The sequence below is a fragment of the Sitodiplosis mosellana genome, unplaced genomic scaffold (assembly GCF_009176505.1).
Source record: "Sitodiplosis mosellana isolate CC-2019 unplaced genomic scaffold, AAFC_SMos_1.0 Smas_scaffold_6102, whole genome shotgun sequence".
Lineage (NCBI taxonomy): Eukaryota > Metazoa > Arthropoda > Insecta > Diptera > Cecidomyiidae > Sitodiplosis > Sitodiplosis mosellana.
In genome coordinates this window covers 884,055-911,319 of record NW_022601343.1, presented here as the reverse complement: position 1 = coordinate 911,319, position 27,265 = coordinate 884,055, and the positions used below count along the sequence as shown (strand labels likewise).

The following is a 27,265-nucleotide window of genomic DNA, read 5'->3' as shown; positions in this document are numbered from 1 at the left end:
ACTGCAAATCATCATGCATATTAAAATGGAATACAACGCAAAAGCAATCACGAGAAAATTTTATTTCAATTTCACCACGGTCTGTATAGCAGTCTTATCGTGAATACAAATCCCACCTGAAGCAAATGATAAAACGAATAAAAACAAAACAAAGTGCATACCAACTGATACCAAACCATTTATTTTCATATTGAGTTGGGACATGTTTCATGCAGTGTCGCAAATCCAAAGTTCATAAATCTAAATTTTATGCCGCCAAAGCCGGGAGGAAAGTGAATACACAGTATAAACAACATGCGCGAAATGGAAAAACAAAGCCAGGGGCAAAATTTTCACTCGCTTTGATAAATTGAAGACACTCTCTGTGACATGGAATTTGTGAGACTGTTGGAGCAGTACGAACATCATTTGATGCGAGAAAATAAAAAGGATGTCCATTTGATGGCCTCTGTTTAGTCGAAACTTGGATATGAAGCTGTTTGATCAAAATAAAGTTGCTATTTAAAACGATTGTTTTATTTTTCACGTCAATTCTTTCACGTCCATTTCTCAAAATTCTGAAGATAATTAAAATGGGAGTACCAATTTGGTTAATGCTCTTTTTAACGTTGACAATATCATGGAGATTGACCACCTGTTCTGATTCGGCCGACAATTTTAACGAATGGTTTCAAAAATTAAACACCGATCTAGTTGCAATTTATCAACAGGCAGCTCGTCTTGCATGGGATTCAAGGTAATCGATTTGGATTTTTGTATTCTGTATTGAATTTTTATACGGACTTGAACATTCAGAATTTCTTTTGTATCAGTGTAAATCCAAACGATGCAACGGCTGCTGAAATGCAAAAATTCAATGCCAACAAATCAAAATGGAGTGAATTGAAGTGTACGGAAATTGAAGAGCTCATCACGTTAGCCGGTCAATATCCGCTCACATCGACCATTTCAAATTTAACCATATTGAATGCGAGCGCCCGATTGTTATGTGCTGGACCAAAGTTTGATGCAAAACAAGCCGAACAACTCACTTCATATTTGCAACAAATGCAAACGATATTCATCACCACCGAAGTTTGCCTACCCAAACACTTTGATGTGTGCCTCAATTTGGATCGCATATGGGATTTTACTTATGTATCACGCGGTGCCAATCACTTGGAACCATTGTGTTTGGATGAAGTGAAAAAAAATCGGTTAGTTGATTGCTCGTGATTACCGTTAAAATTTGTTCAAGCTGTTTTTTTTTTGTGTGATTTTGTTTCCCAGAAATCATGTAACCAAATTGCACTTTTACGATGGAACCATTGCAAAGGATTATTATGTGCATGGTGTGTCGAAAATTCCATTGAAAGACGATAAAAAAGCTGAAATCGACCTACGATCGAGTGATATGATGTGTTTGGGGGGAGAAGAAGAATTCGATCGAATCATGAGTGGTGATTTCACCGCTTTTAATCGCAGTGATTGCGCATTACGATTCAACGAAGTTTTCCATTGGGCGTGGGAGAGCTGGAGAACAGCGGTTGGCACTAAAATTGGCACAATTTATGCGAAAACCATTGACCTTATGAACACCGGCGCTAAGGCAAATGGTAAGGAAAATAACCGACGACTATTAATCAAAACTAATCATCGAAATTACTAACAGACAGCTTTATCTTACATCAAAAAGGGTACAATGACATTGGCGCAGTGTGGAGACAAGAGGTCGATTTACTCAATTTACAAGAAGTCATCGATTCATTAATGCAAGCAGTTCGACCATTTTATCGTCTATTACACGGTGTTTTGAGGAATGTTCTCTGGAATAGAATCAGTAAATTCGAGGTGTTTGACAAAAAATCCACAATTCCAGCCCATATGTTAGGTTCGTTAGCCCCAACAAGAGAACTAATGAGTCAATGCTGTGCATTGAATGCTCATGCACTTACTGCAATTTATTTATTTCATTTGCTTATATTCGATTCAATAGGAAGCATGTGGTCACAAAATTGGCAACTCTATCAAAATTTAATTTTGCCATTCAATGACTTTCAATTGGATGAAACGATGAAGAATTTAAACTGGACTATAATTGATATGGTGAAAAAAGCCGATGACTTTTATCGTTCGCTCAGTTTACCAGAAATGCCACAGCAATTCTGGCAAAAATCCATCTTCGAGAAAAGCGAACGATTTCGTAATTGTCACGGAACGGCAGCAAATATGTTTGTCCCGAATGATTACAGGTAAAATATAAGCTGCACAAAAGATGTGGAACATTTGAATTTTGAAAGCATAACGTTTTTGTGTCCTTTATCATTTTGAATAACAGAATGATTGTGTGTGCTGAGCAAACCATTCGTGACTTTGGTGTGATTGTTCACGAAATGGGACATCTGCAGTATTTTATGGCGTACAAAGATCAACCGACCATTTTCCAAGTTCGGTGACACGCTCAGTAAGCATTCAATGGAAATAAACCGTTAAATGTGCAAATTATTTTCTCAACAGGATGGCAATGCAGCCATACAAGAGAGCATTGGAGATGCAATATTTCTTGGCATAATGACGCCACACCATTTGAATCGATTGAATTTGTTGCCCGACAAATACCTAGTGTCTAACAAACCATCGGTATTCACGCAATCGATCAGAAGAGCCATACATGCACGGAAACAACGTCCGAAGAATGAGAACGACGTGGCTCTTGATGTGACTGCGATTGATTTTGATGACGATTATATCAAAGTTGATGGGAAACCATATCCAAAATTGTCATTTCTAAATCAAATTGAATCTGACACAGACGATGAGTATGCGTCGAAATTGACGCGTGAAATAAATGACTTTGATTTGGCATTGTTGCTGCATATGGCCTTGACAAAGATTCCCGCAATTCCATTTCAATATCTGATGGACGCTTTTCGCTGGAGTCTTTTCAATGGAACCGTTTCGATGAGCGACGCAAATGCACTCTATTGGAATTTGGCACTTCAAGAGCAAGGCATCCATCCGCCCGACTGGAAAGATCGACGTGGTTACTTTGATCTTGGGGCCAAATTTCATACATCAGATAACACTCCGTTCACACGGTAAAAAATAAATCCATTATCGTTTACATAGTTTCGGTATTTGGGTGCAACAATCAATCATGTACAAAGTCTATTTTTAATGGACAATTTTGAAAAGAAGATTTTTTTCCTTCCGTTTCATTAAGGTATTTTCTGGCGAGTTTCATACAAGCACAAATTTTTGAAGGTCTTTGCAAAGTAACCGTATACGATACAGTAAAAACAGACAAACCTCTGCCCATGCCATTGCATCGATGTGATATTTATGGGTCCAAACGGGCTGGAAAATTACTCAAGTAAAACACTTTGGATTTTTATGCTTTTCGGTTCTTTTTGCTTCTTTTTTATTATCGATTAGATCGATTGAATCGTGTTATGACTTTTTTATGGAACAGGAAAGCACTTCAGTTGGGTACATCCAGACATTGGACAGATGTTCTACATATGCTGACTGGAAGCCGAGAAGTGAAAGCTGATGCTCTGCTTCTTTACTTTAAACCCCTAATATCCTGGCTAAACTCTTTGGTTGATGATTTTGACATTCCAATCGGATGGTAAAATATCCAATTCAAATAAACTGATAATCACATTGCTGCAATTGCAACGAATTTTACTTTTGTAAAGCACAACAAAAACCATACGATTGAATAAAGATTTGCAACATGGGGAATGGAAATTCAATATTTTTTTAATTTTCAAACTGCACTAATATTTAATGGGCATTCTGATAATCTATTTATAGGTTATAGCCAATTATTCAAATTCAATTTCTAAAAATCGTTTTGTTCATTTTGAACATCAAATTTCAACAATTATCCCTATGCGTACAGATAGAGATTTAGAACAAATTTAAGTTTCATTTTTGTCGATTATCAGCGCGAGTTTACTCTTCTTTCGTCTAAATAGGGCTACTGATAAAACGAAAAATTGCTGTCATTACACTACTTTCCAAAGTACAAATAATACCGCATGAAAATTGTTGGTTCATTTTTGGAAAAAAAGCTGTGTTTATGATCTGTGCCACTGGGTTCATGATCAGTGAAACCGTTTGTTGAAGAAAGAAAAACTAATAAAATGGGTGTATTTTAGATTGTGAGCAATGCTAGGGGCTTCACGCCAAATTTTATTTAGCAAAATATATTTGTATCTAATCATGTAAAATTCACGCTATTCAAATATTTTGTATTATTGCCCGAATGCGTTGTTATTGTTCATATTCACCTTGAACAATATATTCTGGAAGTGGGTTTTGGTGGATCTTCAGGATGGATCAGACTGGGTTTGACAATGCCCTGGTCCATCCTGAGGATCCACTTCCAGAACCACGATCGGTTTTGAACAATCCTGAGGATCCACCAAAACCCACTTCCAGAATTTTTGGAGCGATAATGACGTCAACAGATCAGACGTGGTTCTGCTGACAGTAGGTTTATTGAACAAAATTGAGCAAAATTGAAATTATGCATACATATATGTTTAACATGTTGAAACATAAACAAATTCATATTATTTGTTCATATTTTAAATATGGAAATTGGCGTTAGGCCCCTAGGAGCAATGATAAGCGTCCATGAGTCATTTGTTTCATTTGTGTTTATCAGCTGTAATTTGGTTCGTTTTTCGTCTTTCTATGGGGTGCTTATCGCTGTTTTGTTTCATTGTTATTGTATTTGGTAGTTATTATCAGTCAGTCTGTGTTGGCTGGTTGTTTATAGCACATAAATTTCATCGGGTTCAGTTTAATTTTGCTGTTGCCTACTTTTGCATCTTCATCGAGAATCAATATCAATTTTACCTCAATTGAGTTTAATAATAAAACATCGAAATTTATTTCTTAACTTCTATTTAACGGCCAATATATCAGTTCAATAAATTTAAATTTATGATAAGAAAACCGTTTCCAGTATTCTCTAGTGAGGTCTGTTCAATAATTTAGCTAATAAAATACAGATAAATTTACCAAAAAAATCTGCCACAAAACTAGATGAAACCTAAATTTTAGAAGAAAAAAAATACGTTGATGATATAGAGTGTGCGTGGCAAATGATTTTAGTAGTTTTGTTCGAGGCTTACACACCATTAAATTTTTTGACGCTATTTTATATGTACGCGTAGTGGCAAAATGAAGCAAAGCAAAACACAATGCGAATTCAATGGCTCAAACCACATGTGTAGTTTTTTTTTCTGGTAAAACAACGACCTTCACATTGTAAAATATTTTTTTTCGTTCCGTATCATTCTTCACAGCGCGCTGAGTTACTGGTTGTGGTTTCAACGCTATTCATTGTTCGTTTTGCATGTTTATTCTTTCATCTGTTTGTGTGTGTGTGTTTGAATGTGTATGACTCGATCTCGATATGAGGTCATGAATTTTTGTTTCCTTTTATTTTGGTATTCCAGTTGATGTATTCATATTCGATAAGATAGTTAGTGTATTTTTTTGGGTCTAAAGATTTCGACACATTGATTTCGATGCTTTGGCAATGCAAAATAATTTCTGCCCGCACCATTACCATTCGATAGGCCAAAGTGTGTGTACTAAATATCTTCAGTTGTTGTAATTTGTCTAGATAAAGTCTTTTTTTCTGTTGATCTGTGTAAGTTTTGCTTTTGTTTTGCGGTGCGAACATTTCCGAAATAGGCTGACATTTTATTATGTTTTGTTGGGTCGACGAAATTATTCGAAATTAAGAGTTACGAAATTAGTCGTTTTGGTAATGCGTCTTCGCCTAAGCCAAAGTCACAGACTGGTTCAAGTTTATTGTCATCACCACTCCGCCGGATACACCTTTACCACTTGAGTGTGTTTGTTTGGTGTTCACTTTTTTTTCTGTTTCGACAATTTGCTTTTGGGACCGAAACGTAATTATTGATGCGCACAAAGGCGGTTTTATTACAACGACACACCGAAAACGGCATAATTTGCGCAGTTTTAGTTTGTTTGCCTGCGTTTGTTTTGTTAAATACGTGTCGATTTATTTCATAGTGCAACGGCTGATTGTGCCAAAAAACGAACGGCGTCATTTAAATGAATGAATGAATGAATGAATGAATGAGGTGGAAATAAAGTCTCGCTGTAAGTTTTCGACAACATGAAAGAACCCAAATGTAGATATTGATCATCAGTAGAGTCGATTTGCTGCTATATTATTATTATTATTATTATTGTTAAAGGTGAATACGTTGTAGAATTATTCTAAAAGAACTACATTTTGTGTGAAAAAAACGGGAATTCACACCGATGGCAAACCCAGACAAATAAACGAAAATGATAATTGAATGACTAGAGAACTATCTTTATTGGGAAACTGAACAAAAAAAAATGGAGCAATAAATAGCCCAATTAGCATTTTGTAAATTGCACAAGTACACATCGTTCGAAAACCATCGTGTTTATCTCGTAATTTCTGCACACCAAAGCCGTTGAATCGGTTGACACTTTCATTCATACCATTGCTATGGCTATGCTTTGCCGTGTGCGAGAGTGTTTGTTGGGTTCGAATATTTTAATAGAGTCGTTGTCTCTCATCACAATTCGTGTTCGTTGCTTTCTCGTTCGTTTGCTTTGTATGTATTCATGAAACGGCTTCTCTGAATTTTTGAATATTTTTATTGTGTTCGAATTGAAATTTAGGTGGCTACGAAATGCAAAACGAAAATTTCGACAAAAATTACAAACCATTTCAGATAGTCATTTAGTTGAGTGATGATAGTTGTGACTTTATATAGTCAGACGATCAGATTGATCAAAATTATTCTGTGCTGATATTGGATGGTTCAAATCGAACTTTGTGATTGTTATCACGATCATCTAACGTGTTTTATCGTGTTTTTTTTTCATTTTACTCTTCTTGAGTCGAGTAGTCTGGGACGAGAGTGGATGGGTCTAAGAGAGAACATTGATAATATACAAAAAAGTGATAATAATGTTTATTATTGACTGGAAATGATAAACGTATTGTGTTGTCTAGTAAACAATTTTTGCGTCCAGATTTTCTCTCACTCGATTGCATGTTTACCCATGAAGAACACAATTACTTTGTAAACAGTTCGAAAAGTGTATTAATAGTGAGAATTGGCGCATTAGTTTAATCTAGTTAATGCATTTGAAGGAAATTGAGTTTAAATTTCGAAATTGAATATCCTTGCAGTGAGAGTGTTTGATGGCTGCTGTTGCTGTTGCTACTGCTGCTGCTGCTGCTGCTGCTGATGATGATCAAATTTTGATTTGCTGAATCATTGCATTGCGATTTCCATAGATAATAATAATATTTGTGAGTCGACTTGAGTTACACCGACGAATAACACCGCCATGGATGATAATTCATACCGATTCCTATCGCCCAGAAAAATGTTCAAACGATCGGCGAGTAAGTAAATGCGATGCAAAATTCGCGACCCGAACTCAAACGAGCGCTACGATCAAAGCTAACATTTGGCTTATTTTTGGTCTTGTTTTTGTTTCAGAGATGTGCGCATCAATAAGTGCTATACCAGGCACCAAGCTGGACGAGATCAACGATGATTGTTTAGCTCATATTTTTAAAATGCTTGACATTTACGATCTGTATAATATTGCATGTGCGTCACCGAGATTTGAAAGCGTTTTCTCACTGTTTAAATGCAATTTTGCGTACACCGTTACAAATGTAGCTGCACCGAATCTAAAGCATTTCCTTCAAATGGTCGGAATGCAAATCAGGACTTTATCGATTTCGATCAGTGAACGTAACCGAAATTCTGCGGAGATTATTGAGTTTTTGGAATGCGTGCAGGAGCACTGTTTGAATGTTAAACATTTAGCAATTAAAAAATGGCCACATCTGAACTTTAGTCGATTTTCGACATTGTTGAAACGTTTGGAATCATTGCGATTGGATGAATGTGAATATACCGAAATAAATGATTTGTTGAATCGTCGATTTGTGATCAAACCATGGATAGCGCAACCATTGTCTTCGATGCAATTGGCATTGCAAAAATCGAGTGGCATGTCGAATTTAACGAACTTGACGTGTCTGAAACTGCATCGCTGCAAAGGATTCAGGCCGAATAGTTTTCAGAAGTTTCTCATGCAAAATAACAAACTCATCGAATTGTCGCTATTCGCACTGAAAGATTTCATGAACAGCGATGCTGATGAAAGTTTCTTCGATGGACTCGTACAGTATATGCAATGCGTCGAAACGATCAGTATAGATGTGAAAACAACATCACACATTCAGTTTATCGCCCGTTTACCAAGACTACGTTCACTTCAACTTCTTGATTACTCGGTCTACAATGATCGCATCGTAGACAGATTATTACGAAAACTCAGCGATATCAATAAAATCGAAGAACTAGATCTTTACCACTGCAATTTGGGATTGACTTCGTATCGGGTCGTGTCACAATTTCAAAAATTGCACACACTGAAACTGCGCAAAAATTTTTGGGTTACAGACCAACATTTGGCCACGCTAAATTTAATGCAATCACTTAAAACTGTGTGCTGCTTCGATAATATAGTACTAACTGATGATGGTGTAATGTCGTTGGTGCGCATGTCTCCGCAGCTCACACAACTCGATTGCTCGTGGTGCTTCCAAGTCACAAATCGTACAGTCCATGATATTCAATACCTGCTGCATCATCAGAGTTACCGTCCAAAGTTGGATATTATAGTGGGTGGCAGAACCAAAATCACGGAATCCGTTTTGAATGTAAGTGGCAGACAACAATGATCGTCTTACTATTATTTATTATCTTGTATAAATCCATTGGCATTTCGTCATTGAGGAAAATCTACGATTTGTATTTATTTTTTTCTTGTTCAGGATATATCCGGAGACGATGTGGACCGTATTTCAATTAAATTCGATCCGAATATGTCAATCGATTGCATCATACAAAACAGTTTCTGCTTGAATTGCACATCGAAATCAAGGAGTGCATAGATAGATCAGCTGAGACGAAACATTTTCATCATTCAGTTTTATATATGAAAGGGGTCTTAACTAGAATCATTCCCAAATGAATTTTATACGTAAAATAAAAACAATTGATTTTAAGATTATTCATTGATGTGCTTTTATTAATTCACATGTTGAACCTATTCTATGAAAATTTTATACATTTTTTTTACGCAACGAAAAAATGAAATCAAAATACTATCAAAACTAAAATGATTTTCTTTTATAAAATATTTAATTAATCGAAAACAAATGTAGTTGGATTCATTTACGTTACATCAGAGAAGATATGATTCGTATCCATTTGAATTAGAAAAATAAAGCCGGATCGATCGATGGTGTGTTCTTTAGCACAAATTTCTATACTTTAATTTTATCATCTGATGCTTGAATATTTAAGAAAAAAAATTTTTTATTATTATTATCATACTTTTTAGTGTTTTTTGAAAAAAAAAGACTAATTAAAAGAGATTAATTTTATTTTGTGTAAATTTTTCTTTATTTTGAAATGTTGTTGTTGATTGTAATGAAATTGGCTGTTCATTTCAATAAAAAAAATGGTTTAAATACCTTACAAATTAAGACATGAGTTGTGTTTGTTTTGTGCGCGTATGTAAATGGATTGCGGCCGTCCGAAAAAAAACCGTGAATCGTGATTGATCATCATTTACATAATAGAACACAAACCAGACGTTTCTAGTCCACTTTGAACAACTGGTTGCCGCTTGAACTGCACATGCTTTATCGAATCTTTGACCTCGTATTCAATGTCGCTGGTCGCTGAGTCACCGGATATAGCAGCAGCAGCCGTCGCAGCACTGCCACCAGCACTGTTGGCCGTCGATATTTCATTTGCATCAATTGAACCATTTCGATCTGTATCATTTGCAACAACACTTTTATTGGTGGCGATGCCCTGCGTTTGGCCATCCGCCGATTCTTTATTATTTATTGCTAAATTATTATCAACACTTTCGGTAGAGTTTATTGAATTTTTATTCAACTGTACATTTTTGGAAATATTTATTTTTATCTTATTTGTACCGACTGTGATGGGTTGCGCCTCTTGTAGTTCGATATTACCATCGAGTGTGGCGATCGGTGCGGACTGCGTTTGAATCGGTGGCAATGGTGCACTGTCTTCAACTGAAATATAGTTTGCAATATTGTTTTTGTCAAAACGAAATTAAATACTGATTTTTTGCTTTGAGATATTTGGAGAAAATTTTCAAATACGATACATAATGGCTACACGTTTTCATAAGCATATAAAATGTGAATAATGCATTATCCACAAAAAAAATATGTTTTCTTTCAATTAACAAAGTTAAATGGGAGAAATTTAAAAGAAATTGGTTTGGTTAGATTTATTTTGAAAATAAAAAGCATGAAGAATCCATACCGCTTGCTTCCTTAAATATTTCGGCTGCGTCAGCTGCGAATGTACCAACTTCTTCGAAGCCATCGTCTTCATCATCTTCATAGCCTTCATACTTTGGTTCTTCTTTGATTTTCACCACTTGAACTAGCGATTCGTCTAACGTGTTTGATGACACATTGGTTTCTTCGTATTCATCCAAGTTCAAAATTGAAATTTGTGGCTCCAAGATTTGCACATCAGATTCGTTGTGATTTCCCGCTTCGTCATTATCTGTTGGCATGGAATTGGTTAAAAAGAGAAATGAAATAAGTGACGTAATACAGAGACACCACATGAAAATATACAAGAAATTCAATTTTTTTTTTCAAAAACAAACCTTCTCCTATATTCGTTTCATCTTTCTTTTGGCTGTCTGGTTGCGTAAAAGTGCCTGTGTTCTGTGATGAGAATTTTGAAGTTGTTATCCCTGTTTCTGCCTGACTATTCGTGCCATTATTCGTGGCATGTGTTTGCTTAGGTTCATGATCATCATCATCCGGGATTTCAGTGATGACTGGTTCCTCTTGTGGCAAAACGATGACATCATCATCATCATCCAGAATTGGAATGCGTTCGTTGGCATTCGTCGAGAATCCTGTCACAGTTTGGTCCTCTTCATGTTTAATCGGTAGATCAACTGCGTTGTCGTCCGTAGAAATATCTCCGAGACTTGATGCATTTAAATTCGATTCATCTAGCGTAAGTGATAGCTGCGGAAGAAAGAAAAAGTTTAGCAAATTTAAGATAAAAATGTCTTTTCATGAAATTTTAAATCTTCTAAATTTAAACAAAAATGTGAAGCAAATTAAATTTCGAATTAAATTTACCTTATGATCTTCATAACAAATTGGGTGATAGATATTTTCTTCGACGCGTATGGCGTTGCGCAGATGCCACTCTTCTGTTTCTTCATTGTAGAATGTTTCGAATGGATCATGGCACATGTCACAGGTTTTGTTATGATCGTCAGCTGCAGCTACGCAACTTGGAGGCGGTGACGCGGAACGTTGATTCGATTCCTCATTCGCTGAGTCCATTTCGGTCTGTTGCGTTTCAAACCAGTTCTTTTCTCGCTCATCCAAATTTTCGATTTCTTCGTATTGAATCCAGTCGGCCACCGAGTAATACCATTTGCGTGACTGTGCCCGACGCGCTGAGTCCCTTTCGCGGCGATTTTGTCGATAGTGCCAGTCCAAATGTTGACTGTATTTGATTGTTTGTTCCAATGGAAAGCGAACACCGCAACAGCTGCACTGTGACCCAGAAAATAGCGCACTTATTATCACTGGTTGGCGTTTCTTCAGTGTCTCCGGTTTGTTGAGCAATATGGGTGACGGTTTCTCTCTTTCCTTCTCCTTCTCTTTTTCCTTTTCCTTAACCTTATTCAAAATGCCAGACGCCAACAATTTCTGATAGAGATCATTTATGTCCACTGCCGGATTACTTGATTCGGATATCACAGGTACGTTTGATTGACTACTTGTGCCGGCAATACCAGCGATGCCGCCGCTACCAGCAGTGGCAGTTAGAAGTGAGGTTGCACTCGATGAGTTCGATGTGATAATATCTGGATTCGGAACAATTGACATGAGTGGTAAAATAGGCCCAGTTACGGGTGGAATTGAAACAGGTATTAAATTACCGATTGTTGTGGGTACTGGTGACACCAAATCCCGCTGCAAATGTGTACGCTTCATATTACGGACGTAGATCTCACCGGGAACGATGCTATTTGGCAGCACCGAGAAGCGAATATAATGTTCCGAATTGGCCAATTGGAATTTGGCCGGCATCGCTCCATATTGTACTTGGAACGGTATGTTGTCAATGATTACGGTTAAAAAGTAGTCAGCAAATTGAATTGTGTGTACTTGATTGTTGACTTGGAACATTTGCACTTGAGCGTCCAAAAATAGTGGCACCTTTATCGTCATATCCACATACATATCGATTTTACCAACCACTAAATCATTACGCACATTGCCGATGCGTACTTGTGGTGCGGGTCCATCGATGCGGAACGAATGAAGCTTACCATTCAGCACAATGCCAACGGCCGGATCACCAAAATAGCACTCATACCACTCATTGTCAATGTAGAGTTCACGGGTTGGTGTGCCGAAGCGGATTTGGTAGGATTGACCGTTTATCACAAACGGTTTATACGTATCATTGAAAGCTAACACTATCGATTCATTATTATCGACACAAACACGACGTTCGCCCGATTGAAAACCAATTTCCTTTGGTTCTCTACCCATACTTTCCATAAATGCTATTGCAGTTTCGTCATAGAATCGAATTTCTCTTGGAACACCATCGATGTTGATCGTGCGATCTTTGGCCGTGCACGGTGCCAAACTTGGTCCATGTTGAGCCATCACAATTTGACCACCAACACTAACACCAACGCCAGCCAATAAATTAGCTGGAACACCGGCGTTATTGAGTAGTCCCAATTGATTGACCACGGGTGGTCCATTGAACGGCATTGCATTCGGTTGCCAAACGGATTCAGGTACATTACGTGACGAAAATTGGCGCACATTGCGCATATTTTCAGCATCGGGTGTGATGTTCATTGGTGGTTGATTGGATCGTAACGGTGCAAATGGCATGGCCGGAATGATGTTCGATGGTAGCGTTTGCATCGGCAAAATTGGTGGCTTCACTTGTTCTTCCCACGGTGAATTCCACTTGGTTTTACGTGGTCGACGTTCTTTTTGTGGTGCATTTGGAGCATCATGATTAGGAGACTTTGTCGAATTATTTGCCGCAACTGGTGCATTTGAGTTCATTTGACCTCGATCGTTCTCTTGACGGCGTCGCTTGAACGGTACACGATGAGATTGTTTTAACGTCTCATCATCGCTACCCGAACTGAAGGCCTCAGTCCCGTCTTCATTTTCATTAGCCTTATTTGATTTGCCAGCCTGGCCACGTTTGAACGTCTTTCTTGCCTCTGAATCACATTTGATCTTGATGATTTGTTGAACCATACTTTGGATTTTCTCCGGATCAACATCCGGATTATTCTCTACTTGTTCTTGAGCTTGCATTAAAATCATTTTGAACTTATCATTGGATTCTTGGGAATTCTCATCGTTTACATCTGGCCGATGCCGTAAATCAATATCACGATTAATTTTCTTAGAATTAGATAGCTGATCGCTCAATTTTGTATGTGATGCATTTGTTTCGGATGCCTCTAACTGTGGCTTAGTTTCAACATCTGGCACAACAGATGCTGAAATTACCGCTGGTGCGGCGATCGTATTTAATGACGGCGGTGGAATTCGTAGGTCGACATCCTCCGTGCCAAACAATCTGCAAGGTAAAAAAACAAATTATGTTTAAATAGAAAACGTTCCACAGTTAACATATAGTTGAATTTTCTAGTAAAACTATTGCAGAAAACGATTGACGAAACTTACATATCGATTTTTTCCGATTTGGTTTTTTTGTTTTTTGGCTCATTTAAATCTGTTTCTTCGCTAAGACGTTTTTTGGTATCGCTGACCGTGACTGCTTGATTAGCTGACATGTTTGTCATGAGTCCAACACGAAAATCAATATCTTTTGGCGCATCTTCGCCGATTTCTGCAAGGAAAAATGTTTCAATTTGAAAATGTGCTATGAACTGAACGGCAATGACATTCACACGTGCTTTTTAGCCATGTGATGAGTGTGTCGAAAAGGGAAAAATCAACTTTGTTGCGTTCGATTCAATTGTTTATTTGTTACGGATCTACAAAGTTGATATGCTGTGTGGCTGTGGGATTGGTTTTGGAAAAGAATTTAATGGGTTGGGTTGTGTGCATTGTGTGTATTTTCTTAAAATCCAATTGAATGGAATGGAATGGGTGCAATTGTCAGTCTACGATTTCCAATCTAAGCCTAACTAAATGAAAAATAAAATCATGCTTAACGCTAGATGTTCTTACGTTTGTCCAAATTAATAAATTTTCGATCCGCGATGGCGTTCGAAGCAATGATGGCAACCGAAGTGGTTACATTCGACGTTTGATCGATGATCGTCGAACTAATTAGGGAGTTAGTAAGGCTAATCGGCTGTGGTAAATGGGCGCGAAGGTCAATATCTTTCGTGATTGAGTCAGTGGTCGATTTGGTCACCGATGAGATCATCGTCGGTGACTTGGACCGACTGCTCCTATTGCGATTTCTATGATTTGGCGAAGATTTACTACTAATACTAGAATGACTATCACTGTTCTTCTCTTTGCTGTGCTTGCTATCAGAAGATTTCGATTTGCTATCGTAAGAAGAGGAGGAAGAAGTTTTGCGTGAAGACGACGACGACGACGACGACGTTTTTTGCGCGTCGGCTGGTGACGAACTACGTCTACTAGATGTAGGACTGCGATGTCTCGATGACGATTTTTTTCGTACTGGAGACGATCAAATGTAATGCGATTTGGGAAAGAGATACATATGTATTTATTATTATGTTGAGAGAGAAAAAAAAATTAGCGTTAAATCGGTATAATATGATTGTGTCAATTTAAAGTCTGGTCCGATGGACCAGATTCATTCATTGTGAGATTGAAATTGGCCAGTACTCTGTGTGGATTGGTCAACAGAAATGGAAGGCATTCAATGCATTTCTGTGTATGAAGCAATTAACAGAGAAAAAAATGATAATACTTACGCGGTGACTTATCATCCTTTCGGCCTTTGGATTTCTTGGACGATGAGCCGCTTGATGAGGACCGTGAATTGCGTTCACTCTTCGAACTGGAATTTTTCGACGACGACGATGATGATGACGTCGATTTTGACTTTGAGCTACTGTTACTGCTGCCGCATTTGCCACTCGATTTTGAAGATGATGATTTGTTTGGTGACCGTGCGTTCTTATGCTTATTCTTATTCTCAACATCATTTGAATTGTTGCTATTGTTGACATGAGCTTTATTCGTTGTGTCATTGTAAGGCATCGAGTCGATTGGCTGCATACGCTGATTTCGATCGGCGTTTGGAGCAAAATTCGAGTTGCTTATGCGAGGAATGGGTCCCACTGAAAGAATGTTTCAAATGAAAATCCATTTAATCTCCGAAAAAAAAACACGCACATGATGTTGACCACGGCTAAAATCATCTACTTACTTGGTGGTAATTTTGACGGAAAATGATCATTGATCGATGGTATTGAAGGCAAATTTTGAGCTGGTGCAACCATTTGGGGCGGTTGTCGTGCTAAACGTGGATCACGTATACGCATACTGCTCACAAGCGCTGAATTTACCGGTGCTATTCTCGGTCGTACATTTGATGTAGGCATTTGATTTGGAATAAATGCCGGTTGAGCAATGATTTTGGTCGGTTTTGTAACGACTGGCAAAACAACAGGTTGTTTCGCTAAATCCTTTGTATTTACAATTATGGATGGATCAACTGCCGCTGGATGTGTTGGTGGCATAACAGTTGTTGTAGCCAATTGTTTCTGAGTTGCTGCCAATTCCAATTCTAATTTTCGCTTTTTTAGCTCCAGCAATTCACGTTGCTTTATTTGTAGTTCCGTTTGAATGTCTTTTTCCGTCTAGAAAATAGAAAAATTGGTACCAAAATGAAAAACAAAATACTTAACTGTGAAAAAAAAACTTAAGATCTGACTGAATGCATGGAAAGGAAATGCATAAACGTGACGTACCGTTGTCGAAAAGAAATTCGGATTGACGTGAATGGCTGGCGCTATTTTCTGCGCCGTGATCGGCCAATTGTGATCAATTGCATTGACCTTAACATCAAGTGTGTAGAGTTTTGCTGGTGGAAATACGTCATTCCATGTTTGTCGCAATGCAAACATTTTTTTACGGATATCTTCATTCACCTAGATTTCCATTCGAATGGAATGAAGAAAAAAAATGAAATAATATAAAATCAATTAACAAAAAAAAAGAAACAAAAAATTGATAATCATACATAGTACATTGGTTGAAAAAAAAAACTAGCGAACACTCAAAGAAATCATGATTATTCTTTGGGTGTACGAACAAATTCACATGTTCTTATTGCTATTTTAACCGAACTCTTACATGGACAATTTTCGAAAAACAAAAAATGATAAACGGCAATTACCTTTTCGAATGCTCCAATAAATATTTTCACAATTGTTTGACTAAAGTATTTAATGTACACGCCACCAACATTTTTAACAATCGAATCAATCAAATACAAAATTGGTAGTTTCAAATCAGGCTCCACCTAAATAAATTTGAATATAATTGTAAATTTAACAGTTTGTAGATAACACAAGATTTAAAAAAAAAATAAACTAAATTAATTTGCAACTAATAAATTTGTAGAGAAATTCAAATTATAACTATGTGTCGAATATTATCGTTTTTTTTTGCTTGCGGTGTTGATTTTAATGACAAATCAAAGAACGAAAAGAAAGAAAATATTTGCTTCAAAAGGAAATTTTGAAATAACAAATGCAAAACAATTTTCTGCCATTATTATTCATATTTAAGATCACTAGGAGTTGTCTTTTTTTCTATAAATATCATCATTGCCATTTAATTCAACAATTAAATGCATGAAATTATTATCATTTTTTTTTGTACTTAAAAATATGTCTAAATCATGTTTTGTTTTCATTTTTCAGTCATATCTTATAGTATTAATAGGAATTAAAATCTAAAATAAAAGAACAGTCATTTGTTTCCCTCGTTTTTGTCATCTTAGCTATTTCGAAAGATATTCCAACGTAACGACAATAAAAAAAACTGTAAAGAATAAATATTATATGTTTGGTTTTATAGGAGAAAACTACTTTTGTTGTTTAAGTTTTCACTGATAATATTTTGTTGTTGTTGTTGTTGTGGTTGTCCAGTTTATTTATAAGTACAAAACAAATTGTGATATGACGATCCATGCTACTTTATCCAACAAAACAAACAAAGTGTGCGAAACACTTTGAATAAACTCCAAACAAATGTGTTTTTGCTTTCGATCAATAGAAAATAGTAACGAGAACGATGGGAAAAAAGCATCGCCCAAACGATTTTTTTTGGAAATAGAAAGAAAGAAACCAATGATTTGTTTTGATTACGATACGAGAAAAGAAATATCACTGCGAATTTCACTCGTGGTCCAATGTGAGTGAGAAGGAAAACTCGATCAATGCATCGGAGATTTTGGACAAAGTGCCCAGAATCTCGATGATTGATCTCAGTGCTAAGCCAAATGTAAACCAGAGGAAAAAAGCTAAAAAGGAAAAAAAGATGTGAATGCGTTGGTGTCGAATTTCCAAAGGATTGTCCGTAACTATGCCCCCGGCGAAAACGACAATCATTTGTTTTGTGTGCACGCGAAACGTTGGAAAAAATTAATCGCAGTTCACGGTATATAATCGGAACGGTGTGGATGGGTTGTTGATGTTCAAACACTCAATGCCGAGGATCATAAACGCTGATGATACCAAATCATAGTGACATCATGACACAAATCATAGGACCTACGACGTAGGTTGATGCGGCATACATCATAGTTGATTTTTACTCGTGCCAAGTGTGTCGAATCGCATCGATGCAGGCTGGCTAGCCACGTTAAAACCTCCTCCGCAATCTGAAGCCCAAATCCCATTCAATCTGCGCACTTTTTCCTTTCATTCATTTATCTATGTATCACTGAACATTACTTAAACCGTGAAACGCCAATTCGGACAAAAAAAAAACAAAACGATTTAACGAAATTACGGAGAAATTCGACTAAATCTAGCATTTTACGTATGATATTTTGGAATATTTTCTCTTTTTCATCTTCTTCTTGATTGTATTTTTTTCACTCTCTCTCTCTTTCTCTCTTGCAAAAATAAATAAGGCGAACGAAAAAACAAAACGACCGCATGTTGTATTTCATCCAGAATAAAAAAAAGTGATAAGGGAATCTGTAACGGATTCAGATTAAACGCATTTCCAAGAAATCAATTGATATCATCACAACAGAAAGTTATTTCAGTGCAAATGCTTTATTTCTTGTAATTCCTTTTTTGCTTGTTTCTTTGATTTGATTTTTGATTTTTTTTTTTTTAAATCTTTTTTTTGTAAATAATTAGCAATAGTTAATGGCTTGTAAATATATTTTTGTTTCATGTTTGGCTTACAGCCGTTTCTCTAGTTACACTGTTAAATAAAAATTTGTTTATTTTTTTGTTTTTTTTTTCGTTTCTAGTTAATATCACATGGTTATTTGTAAATTTACTAAAATAAATTGTTGTATTTTTATGGTAAAAAAAAGAGTTCCGTTTAATCACAGTCTTTCAGTTTTAAGCTAGAAGAACAATTAGGAGAGACAGATTGAAAAAAAGCGTAACAAATGATGGAGGATGGGGGATGGATGGATAATCTGAAGGTGGGCTTTGGGATTGATGAAAGGTGTTTCCTTGGGAAATTTAAAAAAATGTTTGAAAATTGGGGTGAAAATAAACGAATACGAACGCCACCAGATCAGACTTGGAACAGGCTATGTTGAAATATGTACATATTGATGACAATCTTTAATGCAAAGCAATGACGCATTGAGACGCCTTGCAACGTCATTAAAAACAAATTCTAAATATGCCATAAAATGGATCAGTCATCGTACAGACAAAACGTCGCCCTGGTTGGCGTGTTCGCTCTGTTAATAACGATTTAAAAAAAAAACTATCTAAAACTAAACCAACGATAAGGGAAAAGTCATCAATCAGTTGGGTTGAACGAAAGGAATATTGTGGCATCTCATAGAATATCGTGATGCCGTAGCACCTAAATTCCAACAAATCACCGTTTTCATTTCGTTCAAAATTCTACATTACACTAAAACTTTGGTGTATATCTTCTGTTCTTACAGTTAAATCTCAAATCAATGCAAATTAATTTGATGTGATTTCAGTCTAAAATTTAGGGCTTTTTCATGTCTCTTTTGTTTTTTTCCTGGTTGTTGCTATACTCTGATGTGTGTGATTTACTGTTTATTAAAAAGAACAAATCAAAACCTTAGCTATACGTTGCTCGACGGCGTCGACTATCGTTTGACCATGTTCGATATTCTCCTCGGCTAACATCGTTAACATATTTATCAATGGTTTGCTATTATTTGTTAGATCAACCAAACTTGATAAATAGGAATCAGCTATTTCACGATCATTTCGGTCGACAACTTCCATTTCGGCAGCAGTGGTGACAACGACGTTTCTAATATCACTTTTTTTTTACACTAAAAAATTTAAACGAATTTCCTCTGTCTCTCCGTGTGTGATGTGTATGTGTAATTTTACTTCAGCACGCTGCAACAACAATGCTGTTCTACACTTGCAGATCAACGATTGACTGAATCAGGCAGGAATCGTGTGATGTGTGTCCTTATGAACCTGTTGCCGTTTTCGTTTTGCTTCAGCCCTCTATTATCAGCTTAGCCGGGATTCGAGCCTTATGCATACGGTTGACTATTTGTTGTGTTCACCACCTTTACAGACAGAAAAGAAAAAAAATATACACAAAACAAAACGGTATTATTAGTGTTTGCACGACTTATTTCACTAGAATTCTTTGGAAATTTGCAACAGAACAAGATATGGTCAAAGTTTTATTGCCGCCTTAATCCAAAGGTCAAAAGCTCATGTCTATCAAACCGAACAACAAATGCGCTTGACATGCAAAGTACATACAGGTCATACATTCTCGTTGGGAAAATGTGATTCTACCGCTTCCTATCTATTGTCTAATGAAAACGTATGTCTAGTCGAGATTAATCTTTATTGGATCACTGAGTTTGGTTAATTCCAGAAGATAGCAAAAGTATTGTTACGACCAAAATTCGAGCTAAGCATAGGCCGGCAATCATTACATTCTTTCAACCATTTCCAGATAGATGAAATTTCGATGACTGTATATTTACAGTAGATTCACATTCTATTTGAAGTGCTTTGAATACGATTGGCATGATAATGTAGTGCAAAACGAACAATGCTACACATATTCGTAGAAAATGGTTTTCGTTTTCTTCAAGAGTTTCAAAATAAGAAATGTGTGCGATGTGGCGTATTTCGTATGAAATCACAAATTGTAGATGTGGTTTGGAAATTAAGTTAATCATATATTCCATGGAAAAAGCGAACAAGAAGGAAAAATAATGATTACATTACTCAAAACGCTGATTTCATTTGATTTGACTACTCTCAAGAATCGAACGTCGCTGTGTGTGTGTGTGTGTGTGTGTGTGTGTGTGTGTGTCTGTGCGTGTGCGTTTGTGAGAATGTATCTCTGAAGATTGGTATCTAAATGCCGTAAAAGTGGTTAATATCAGTGTAAAAGTGACAAAATGCCATTATGACAAGAAATGGGCTCGATTGCGGTGTCTATGATTTTGCATGAAACGGAGAGGGGAATCAAGAAATTCGCCGAATATATTGTATATTTTCAATGTAACAAATGAGAATGCGCAGACAATTCATGCAGCAATATGGAAAAACCGCTTTTTTGTGTGCTCGTTTTGTTTTCTGTTGGTCATATTTTTTTTTGTCCATGGAACATTTGGTTGTATTTTTTTGGCATTCATTGAAATTTGTTTGCAAATGATCAACTAAAGCGAATGTTGTGATTATTTTGCAAAACCAGACGTAAACGTTTTGTAATCAGCGAGGTTCACTAGCGTGTGATAATAGCTCGAGAATAATTTTTTTTTCTGTTCATTCTTTTTGTTCAGTATTGTTAATAAAACATTGTTCAGCTACTAAATATGCCAAAATATCATGTTTAATGCATTGCTGTGCTCGTTGATGTGTCGTTTGTTGGAAGAATGATTTTTTCTGCTGTATTATTGTGATATTTTTATTTTTCGATTGACAACGTTGCAGAGAGTGAGGGAATGAGTACCACCTTTGTTAGATATTACCGCTGTTGTTGCTGTGCTAGAAATCGTTCAAATAAGTGGTACAAACGCATTATATCAACTGGTACTGTGTACGTTTTTTTTCTCTTTACCCAACGGTTTTTATTTCACTTGCATGTGATATTGATATGGCACATAAAGAATATGAGCCGAAGTAAAGAAGAAATACGAAAAAAAACATTTATCGTACACATCGATAACACCAATTTACTGTACATTAAATTGTTGCCTTGACGCAGACTAGAATGACTGTTTTATTGTAATCGGCCACCATAATGCTTAATGGGAGGACAAATACATACAGTTTTTTTCTCTCTCTATTGTTTGTACAAGTGAAACTGAGTTGTTTCAGGCAATACAAAAGCGGTAAATGTGTTAATTTTTGCAACGAACTGATTAATAATCAGAGAATTTAAGTAAAAAAAACATCATGTTTTGAAATGTACGCGTACGTTCATAGCATTATCACGAATCTTGACACACGAAGAAGAAAAAACAGCGACGAACAAAAACACTCGAATCATATGTGGAATTTTCGACAGCAATTAACACGCATTGTTACTCGCGCGGGGACAGCTTATTCAAGTTAAACATATTTCCAATGTGTACGAATTCGACGATCTCTCTCACATACACAAACAAACATATATGTATACACACACCGCAACAAATATAGGTATACATGCAGCAAATGCGAACTAGTTTCATCGATGAGAGTACAAATGAATGTCGCCATGTTTAATATATGAGCGATTTTCTCTGCACACAAATTTGTTGTTGTCGTCGCCACCACAGAGCTACGTTGAATAACGTTCAGCCACAAAAACATGTACACACTCACACATTCACAAACACACGCTTGGGTATTAACACACACATACACACATACACACACACACACACACACACACACCAGTGGCCAGAGCAAGAAAAACCCAAAATCATTTTCAAATCATCTTGAACAAAAAAAGACGACGACTTAATCTTTGCTCTGTCAACTTGGTGATTTTCAGTACATTCGATTTTTCACAAGGCACATTTTTTCTCTTTCTCTTTCTTTTCCCTTTTCTTTTTCGTCGGAACAAAACACGGCACACAAATGGAAAATGTTAATCAAACGCATATCAAATGTCCTAATGCATGATTTATAAATGATTTTCTAAATTCTCTGAAAATGAAAATATACGCACCTTAGTCTGAAAGTGGACAACAACTACATCTGAACTGGATTATTCCGTTCAGAAATTTTTTGCACCTCAATCTCTCGTTCAATTTGGCAGCTTTCTATTTTTTTCTTTTCTTTCTGCGATGTAACAAATTAAAAAAAGAACAACTTTTTTTCTCTGTCCGTATATTGATTCAATTCACACGCTTATTTTTTTTATGTATTCTTGCCTCTCGCCCCGTCTCTCGGTCTCACTTCAGCAAAACACAAAAAAAAAATATCAACAACAATAACTTATTTTCTTTTTCCATAAGGCCTACTTAGAATTAATAATCGTCTTTACTGCGTGCTAGCAACGATTGAATGACGATTGAATAGCAAAAATGCGAAAAGTGGCGACAGATGAAATAAGAGAAAATGAAGGCTGCTCACGAGCGCCGTCTGTCGTTTGCTTTGGCCACCATGTTTTTTTTCCTTCTCTCTCTCTCTCTCTCTTTCTGTTGTTCAATTTCATGACCCGATGCAAATATTCACACCACTCTCGGACAACTTCAGGCGAATGAACAGAAACTCATTATTTTCGTAAAATTTATAGTAAATCTCCATTTATTTTCAAATTTCTCGAAAAAAAACTACGGCTTATCTTGTCATTGATAATAAATTTCAATATTTGCGAATTTTTCATTTCATATACACACAAATTGATCGAATGAAACGATTATTTTCACAAAATACACGGGGCGTCGAATACGTTTTTGTGTCGAGTTTTGAACAAATTTATTTTGATTTCACATCAAATGGAATCAAATTTGAATAAACAACATTTTCAACACAATTCTTCGCATTTTTTGTTATTGCAACAAATTAACATTTTGTTTGTGTAAGCAAAAGAACTAAAATACGGTATACAATCCATTTAATCGTCTTCAATGAATTAACATATCAGAATTTAATAATTTATTTTCATTTTACTAGTCCTATTATCGATGCAGTGTTGGCTTAAAACAAACAATCTAACAATTTATGAGTCTGGAATCGATGTGTGTATCCGAAGTCCGTGCATGTCTTTAATTTCGGTTTTGAGTGTGTCTGTTATTAATTGATGCTGCTTCACTCGTGATAGACCCTTGAATTCATTAGTTTCTACAACGATTTCATACATGGCACCACATCCACCAGAAATGTCCACGACGCTAACGTGCTTTGCCTGAAAAACGAACATTTTTTTTAAAAATTGTATATTCATTTTCATTTTGTTGTATTTTCAAATTCAGTACAAAAGGAATCACGGTATTGGAATCATGTACAAACCTCTTTAAAACGTTCCTGAAGTCGATCTGTCAATTGTTGTTCTGATTGTTTTGAACTGGATTGGTTGCCCGACCAAAGGCGTGATAACAACTGTAAAATAAATGTTATTTCATCATTATTCACACTAAATGTACTTTTATCACTAGAGACTTGACTGAAGATTTCCGCATATGAAAATCCCCAGAAAAAATTGAACAGAAGCACAAAATTTCGTTGAATTAGGTTTATTTTGTTACATACCGATACATTTCGTCTGGAGCAAATTTGTCGAATCATTTTTGAACGATGTTTTTACTTCCCAAACACCAAATTATCAAGTGAATTGATCGATTCGTGTAATTGATCGATTCAGCGGTCACCTTTTATTTAAAGCAAATCTTCTTGAATACTGTTGTTACAGGTTATGACAATTAATATGTAAGAATGCACGTTGGTCTTCTGTCAAAATATCGCTCTTACTGTCGTTAAAAAAAGGGAGAATGTCCCTCAATGGGCAAAAATGGGAAAAATAAAGTACAAAGTCCAATTAGAATATGAGGGATATTTTAATAACAAAAAAAATTGGATTACATTTTTTCTTGTCCGTTCTCGTGTTTTATTTTATGGCAAAATTATTTTGATCTGTTAGGCAATCAATCGTTTGACAGTTCATCTGTCAATGTGAACATCAGCGAGAGCATGTGTCATTTCGGCTATTTTTGTATCTCACACAGCGCCGTTTTAACTGTGCTCGACGTTCTGTGGCCGTTCTTTTTAGCAACAACTGAAAGATAGGATTTTTTTCTTCAGTTCAAGCAGGTTTGTTATTGTTTCAATTGAATTAAATTACATTTACGAAATTCTCAAATTAAATCGCATCCGATTCCGATTGAGTGTAATGAAAAAATTTCATTGTAATATCAATCGATGGTGTAATAACAGCACAAATTGTGTGATTTAAAACCAAAATAGAATCACAAGCGTATAACACACACAACTCTTACATAAGATGTGCCTTTTTTCCGAAGTGTATCCTTTGAGAGAGAGAGAAAAAGAAATGAAATTTGCGTTTGACTTTTCGCATGATTGCATCTGGAAATTGGTTGCGATTTGAATATTTGGATTTGAATTTCAGTTAAAAATGCAATTGCTCACGATCCATCGATGGATTGGATAAGAGTATTTAGATTGTTATATGACATTTTGGTTTCGTTGTGATCTTGATCATAATTGATTCCCGTGATTTGTGCGCTCTCATTTCAGTGTGAGTGATAAATATCTAGTCAGTCATGTGGATGCAACGCGCCAGTCCCGCTGTCAATGCCATCATCTCGAATGGGGCATTTGCTCAGCAAAACCGTAATATGGCCACATTGAAAGCCATTTCCATGCGGCTCAAGTCAGTCAAAAATATCCAAAAGATCACGAAATCAATGAAGATGGTGTCTGCTGCCAAGTACACACGTGCCGAACGTGAATTAAAACAGGCTCGCCCATACGGTGAGGGCGCCACAAAATTCTACTCAGTCGCCGAATTCGAACCACCAACAGACAATGCAAAGGAACTTTTGGTTGCAATCACATCCGATCGAGGTACTTTATACAACAATATTTTTTTCAACATCTTTCACAGAAAAATTCACTCCTTGCCTGTGTGTTTACGATATTTTTTCTTTAGGTCTATGTGGTGCTGTTCATACCGGTGTCGCCCGTGCCATCCGTAATGATCTTCAATCGCGCACAGAGAGCACCGAAAACACAAAGATTGCCTGTGTCGGTGACAAAAGCCGTGCCGTTTTGCAACGCTTGTTTGCCGATAAAATTGTGTTTGTTGCCAACGAAATCGGCCGTACACCACCAAGTTTTACCGATGCAGCAAAAATTGCCAATGAAATTTTGGAATCAGGTTTCGATTTCACGCACGGTACAATCATTTACAACAAATTCAAAAGTGTCGTGTCGTACACATGTAGCACGGTGCCAATTTTCAGTTTGAAAGCCGTTGAATCCTCCGAAAAGTTGGCCATTTTCGATTCATTGGACTCGGGTGTACTTAAAGATTACCTTGAATATTCATTGGCCTCCCTCATATTCTATGCCATGAAAGAAAGTGCCTGCTCCGAACAGTCATCGCGTATGACTGCCATGGACAACGCCTCAAAGAATGCCGGCGAAATGATTGACAAACTTACACTTACATTCAATCGTACTCGACAAGCTGTCATCACACGTGAATTGATTGAAATTATTTCTGGTGCTGCTGCCCTGGATTAAATGTGCCTCTAATCTCTATCATATGCTAGTCAACGCACAACAACAACAACAACAACAACAACAACCAACATACTCAGATTGAACGAGAAAGAAAAAACGGACGAGAAAATGGTTTAATCTCAAATTTGTCCAAATTCTTTGTAAACGAACCAAAGAGATAAAACAAAAAATTATAATCAAATTATATTTATTACGATGCGAACTGACAAACAAGCACAAAACACTTGATGGCAATCTTCTGAATCTTTGTGCCAAAATCAAAACTGACAATACAAATACAACGAATTTTCTAGTCCAATTTAATAAATTACTATCGTATTTTTCTGATGAAATTTCATTTTGCAGCCAAATTAATTAATGCGAAAGTGTTTTTTTCCTGTTAAAAGTTGCCATTTGGAATGAATAAAATGTTAAAATAATAAAAAAAAAGATTTAACAATATGAAACTGTCGGCATTTTTTTCATGATACAATTTATAGTTCAAGTCAATATACAGTTGAATGGGCAAGCGGAATAATGAAACGTAATTCTGTTTTCAAATGAAGTGCCTCTGAGAAAAATTTTCAGTAAAAAAGCCCCACAAAAATATTGTCTGATAAAAATTTGTATGAAAATCTTATTCAGACAATATTTTTGTGGGGCTTTTTTACTGAAAATTTTTCTCAGAGGCACTTCATTTAAAAACAGAATTACGTTTCATTATTCCGCTTGCCCATTCAGTTTATAGATACAATTTTTGTTTTAGGCGATCCTGGTTTTATCGCCTTAAAAGTTAAAAGAAAAAAAAACAGATTTATAATGGAAAATGTGCAGATTAAATCTCTAGCCCCGTTGCATTCCTTCGAATCATAGAAAATAACGGATTACGAGTGCAGATAGCTCGTTCAATTTACAATGAACAATGCGAAATACAGTACATATCTTTGAGTGCATCTAAACAAAGAAGCGCTCATGGTGATGGCTCACAACCACACCACATTCACTGAATATTATTCAGGAAACGAATTTTTTTTCTCTTCGTAACGAGCCATAATAGAACGGACTAGTTGTAAACCCGCACGACTACAATAATTACCACAACATGTGTTGTGCCTTTGTGACGATATAGATGGCTGATAGTGTGTGAGCACGAACCAAACAAAGACGCAGCAGCAAGAAATACACACAATGTATGTACGTGTACGTGGAGCAGTGACGACGCTGTCAGTAA

At 36.3% G+C, this 27,265-nt stretch overlaps 5 protein-coding genes across 10 annotated transcripts; 3 read left to right on the top strand and 2 right to left on the bottom strand.

Annotated features, from left to right (window-relative positions):
* Window positions 1–454: 454 nt before the first annotated feature.
* Window positions 455–3,732, top strand: LOC129573665 (angiotensin-converting enzyme-like). Its single transcript, XM_055454503.1, has 9 exons — window positions 455–736; window positions 813–1,196; window positions 1,270–1,595; window positions 1,676–1,870; window positions 1,976–2,231; window positions 2,318–2,426; window positions 2,497–3,077; window positions 3,203–3,352; window positions 3,452–3,732. Exons 1-9 carry the CDS (start codon window positions 573–575, stop codon window positions 3,612–3,614), a joined length of 2,328 nt encoding a protein of 775 aa, XP_055310478.1. The 5' UTR covers window positions 455–572; the 3' UTR covers window positions 3,615–3,732.
* Window positions 3,733–4,763: 1,031 nt separating this feature from the next.
* On the top strand, window positions 4,764–9,594 carry LOC129573662 (uncharacterized). 3 transcript variants are annotated; one of them, XM_055454499.1, is made up of 4 exons: window positions 4,764–4,974; window positions 7,208–7,426; window positions 7,524–8,761; window positions 8,876–9,594. In XM_055454499.1, the coding sequence occupies exons 2-4, from the start codon at window positions 7,369–7,371 to the stop codon at window positions 8,993–8,995; spliced, it is 1,416 nt and encodes a 471-aa protein (XP_055310474.1). In that variant the 5' UTR covers window positions 4,764–4,974; window positions 7,208–7,368; the 3' UTR covers window positions 8,996–9,594. The 3 variants fall into 3 exon arrangements, with proteins under 3 accessions (XP_055310474.1, XP_055310472.1, XP_055310473.1); XM_055454498.1 differs by having other exon boundaries at window positions 4,817–5,653; XM_055454497.1 differs by having other exon boundaries at window positions 4,798–7,426.
* Window positions 9,486–22,966, bottom strand: LOC129573660 (uncharacterized). Of its 4 annotated transcripts, XM_055454490.1 has the most exons (13): window positions 22,517–22,966; window positions 19,432–19,901; window positions 16,530–16,655; window positions 16,102–16,281; window positions 15,558–15,990; window positions 15,100–15,468; window positions 14,375–14,839; window positions 13,865–14,030; window positions 12,073–13,757; window positions 11,258–11,997; window positions 10,768–11,140; window positions 10,413–10,661; window positions 9,486–10,156 (listed from the first exon to the last, which is right to left on the bottom strand). In XM_055454490.1, the coding sequence occupies exons 2-13, from the start codon at window positions 19,600–19,602 to the stop codon at window positions 9,678–9,680; spliced, it is 5,436 nt and encodes a 1,811-aa protein (XP_055310465.1). In that variant the 5' UTR covers window positions 19,603–19,901; window positions 22,517–22,966; the 3' UTR covers window positions 9,486–9,677. The 4 variants fall into 4 exon arrangements, with proteins under 4 accessions (XP_055310465.1, XP_055310468.1, XP_055310464.1 ...); XM_055454493.1 differs by lacking the exon at window positions 14,375–14,839; XM_055454489.1 differs by having other exon boundaries at window positions 11,258–13,757; window positions 22,517–22,894.
* A 424-nt stretch (window positions 22,967–23,390) lies between these two features.
* On the bottom strand, window positions 23,391–24,159 carry LOC129573664 (bolA-like protein 3). The gene is made up of 3 exons (XM_055454502.1): window positions 24,043–24,159; window positions 23,803–23,892; window positions 23,391–23,698 (listed from the first exon to the last, which is right to left on the bottom strand). The coding sequence occupies exons 1-3, from the start codon at window positions 24,076–24,078 to the stop codon at window positions 23,513–23,515; spliced, it is 312 nt and encodes a 103-aa protein (XP_055310477.1). The 5' UTR covers window positions 24,079–24,159; the 3' UTR covers window positions 23,391–23,512.
* A 304-nt stretch (window positions 24,160–24,463) lies between these two features.
* Window positions 24,464–26,501, top strand: LOC129573663 (ATP synthase subunit gamma, mitochondrial-like). Its single transcript, XM_055454501.1, has 3 exons — window positions 24,464–24,600; window positions 25,045–25,374; window positions 25,460–26,501. The coding sequence occupies exons 2-3, from the start codon at window positions 25,071–25,073 to the stop codon at window positions 26,053–26,055; spliced, it is 900 nt and encodes a 299-aa protein (XP_055310476.1). The 5' UTR covers window positions 24,464–24,600; window positions 25,045–25,070; the 3' UTR covers window positions 26,056–26,501.
* Window positions 26,502–27,265: the final 764 nt, after the last annotated feature.